The sequence below is a fragment of the Sorex araneus genome, chromosome 2 (genome assembly GCF_027595985.1).
Source record: "Sorex araneus isolate mSorAra2 chromosome 2, mSorAra2.pri, whole genome shotgun sequence".
In the NCBI taxonomy this organism is placed as follows: domain Eukaryota; kingdom Metazoa; phylum Chordata; class Mammalia; order Eulipotyphla; family Soricidae; genus Sorex; species Sorex araneus.
In genome coordinates, this window is record NC_073303.1 from 4,688,528 (window position 1) to 4,691,418 (window position 2,891).

Below are 2,891 nucleotides of genomic sequence, written 5' to 3' on the forward strand. Positions count from 1 at the left end.
GCTTCAGAAGTGCAAGCCAAAAGCTCTGCCATTGAGTCACATATGTGGCCCTTTCACCTTATTATTTTTTATCTTATTTTAGTTTTTTATTTAAATGTTTTCATCAAAAGCATTTGTGCTATCTAAAGAGATGTGCACATCTGATTTGTGTGTCTATGAATTTTGTGTGCATGTCTCACAGATATCTTTTTGATATCAAACTTAAGCTGAAATTTTATGGTAAAACATGCAGTGGCTAAAAATTAGAAAATCATTTCATTTCCCTCTATATTGAAGTTGAGACTGGTACACCTTACTGGATCAGATTATTGGTACAAGGCCAAAGTGGATGCTCAATAGTCTAAACACATTTTGCATGTGGGAGACTCAGGTTTAATCCCCTGCATCATCACTCTAGATCAAAAAAACAACAAAGGAGACATAATACTATAACCCACCTTGCCATGAGTCAGAGAAAATATATCTGTTTTCCTAACATATTACCCTGTTATACATAATTTTTGCATCACAAATTCTGTTAGAATGGACAATTTCATCACTCATAATTGATTTCTTATTGGACATTTAAGTCAGTCTAACTTCATTTTCTTTCCCTTCCCCTCTACTAACAAAAGTATAACCAAAACCAGAAAATTTAACAACTATTAAAAAATGGAAAATGTAGCTAATGCATTATGAGAAAAAAAATGATGATAATGAAGAAATAACCAAAGTATCAATGCCATTTTTTCTTTTCTGTGTAACCTCACTAATTAAAGTAACTTATCTAAGAATTTACTAAAATTATGGTGAGCGAGTCGTCACATTTTTCTCGATAGAATTCCCTGTGTTCATTTTCATCTTTTATTTTAACAGACCAATGGAACAGAACAATGAAACATCTGAGGGAGATTTTGTCTTGCTCGGATTCTCAGATCAGCCCCAACTGGAGCTCATCCTTTTTGTGGTGGTTTTGGTCTCCTACCTTCTGACAATAGTTGGCAACTCAGCCATCATCCTGGTGTCCCTCCTGGACGCCAAACTCCAGACACCCATGTATTATTTCCTCACCAATCTCTCCTTTATTGACCTTGGCTTAACCACGAGTATCATCCCTCAGTTACTGTGGAATTTGAAGGGACCATCCAAGACCATCTCCTGGACTGGCTGCGCCATCCAACTCTACGTGTGTTTGTCCCTGGGTTCCACGGAATGTGTCCTCCTGACTATCATGGCATTTGATCGCTATGTAGCTGTGTGCAAACCTCTCAATTACACCACCATCATGCACCCCTCCTTCTGCAAGGCCCTAGCAGCAGTGGCATGGGTGAGTGGAGTCGGGAACACTCTCATCCAAAGCACCATCACCCTTCAGCTTCCTCGATGTGGACACCATCGTCTGCAACACTTCTTATGTGAGGTGCCTGTCTTGGTCAAGTTGGCTTGTGTAAACATACATGCAAATGAGGTCCAGCTTTTTGTGGCCACACTAGTTCTCATCCTTATTCCTATGTCACTGATACTGCTCTCCTATGGCCTCATTGTGCAAGCAGTGACAAAACTGAAGTCAGCCCAAGCTTGGCGCAAGGCACTTGGGACCTGTGGCTCTCATCTAATCGTGGTGTCCTTCTTCTTTGGGACCAGCTCGGTCATATACATCAAACCACAGAAATACTATGGCTATGTTGAGGGAAAGTATCTCACACTCTTCTATAGTGTTGCGACTCCCACCCTCAACCCCCTCATATATACGCTGAGGAACAAGGATGTGAAAGGAGCTCTGAGGAGATTGTTCAGAAGAGAACCCAGTGCCTAAGCAAAGGTCAGGGAAATTGATTTTCTGTGCTAGAAGGTAATTTTAGGAAGCATATAATTAAATAACTGCTACTACATACGGAAGAAACATGTTGATGATCTTTCTGTATTTACATATGATATGACTAATATTATTTGGAAAAAGAAACATTTAGATTCAACTGTGAGCTCATGGTTTCATGTGTGTGTGTTTGTGGGGTGTGTGTGTGTGTGTGTGTTTGTGCCTGAGAGAGAGAGAGAGAGATGAAGAGAGTGATGGGTGATGGAGAGGTAAATATTTTTACATTCTTAAATATCTGTAGAGTTGGAGAATATGCTAAGAAGATTACAGTCTTATATGCTAAGAAGATTACAATCTTATACAATTTATCTTCCTATGACAAATGGATATTTTTACACATTTGTTTGTGATTAGTTAATTTGTTTATTCAAATAGAGAATTTTAAAGCTATAATATATTAGTTTTAGGAAACCACGTAATATTGCCTTTGCAAAAGAACCCTAAAATAATATTATTTTAAATAATTGTATACATGATCCCCAGTCTTTCCATTGTCTATCAACCCCTGGGCTTGATAATCATAAGAATACTGGGAAAAGCAATGGGAAGTATGATAGGATTGAATAGCAACCTTTCTCCTTTAGACCCTGAATCCATTTCATGCAGAGTACATAAACTTCTGATATTTCATTATAATTTCTGAAGCATAGCAAAATAGCTTAGTTTTTTTATATTTTAAAAGGACATATTTTAGGCAGATTCACAGATCTGGTTCTCTCACATGAAAAAACATTTTCACGATTTTCTTGTAAATAGACGCACAAACTTATCAACAAGTTTAACACAGCATTGCAAATACATTTTTTTCTGTCTGATTTTTGTTTTATTCCCATTTATTTGTCACACCTGTCTGTGCTCAGGGTTTGTTTCTGGTGGTTCTTGGAGGACCATTTGTTGTGCCAGGGACGGAACCATGTACAATGTGGCCATACTTGGTGACCACATGTGGTGTCCCACTGTATTTGGTGTCAGCAGAGACCAGGCGAGCACCGAACCCCTGTCTCTCCAGCCCTGAATTCTTCCTGATTTTCCTAAT

At 38.4% G+C, this 2,891-nt stretch overlaps 1 protein-coding gene across 1 annotated transcript; it reads left to right on the forward strand.

Annotated features, from left to right (window-relative positions):
• Positions 1-859: 859 nt before the first annotated feature.
• Positions 860-1,795, forward strand: LOC129402574 (olfactory receptor 2G3-like). Its single transcript, XM_055129606.1, has one exon. It carries the CDS (start codon positions 860-862, stop codon positions 1,793-1,795), a length of 936 nt encoding a protein of 311 aa, XP_054985581.1.
• Positions 1,796-2,891: the final 1,096 nt, after the last annotated feature.

Coding starts and splice junctions, on each gene's coding strand:
- LOC129402574 (XM_055129606.1), top strand. CDS start 860: ATGGAACAGAACAATGAAACATCTGAGGGAGATTTTGTCTTGCTCGGA.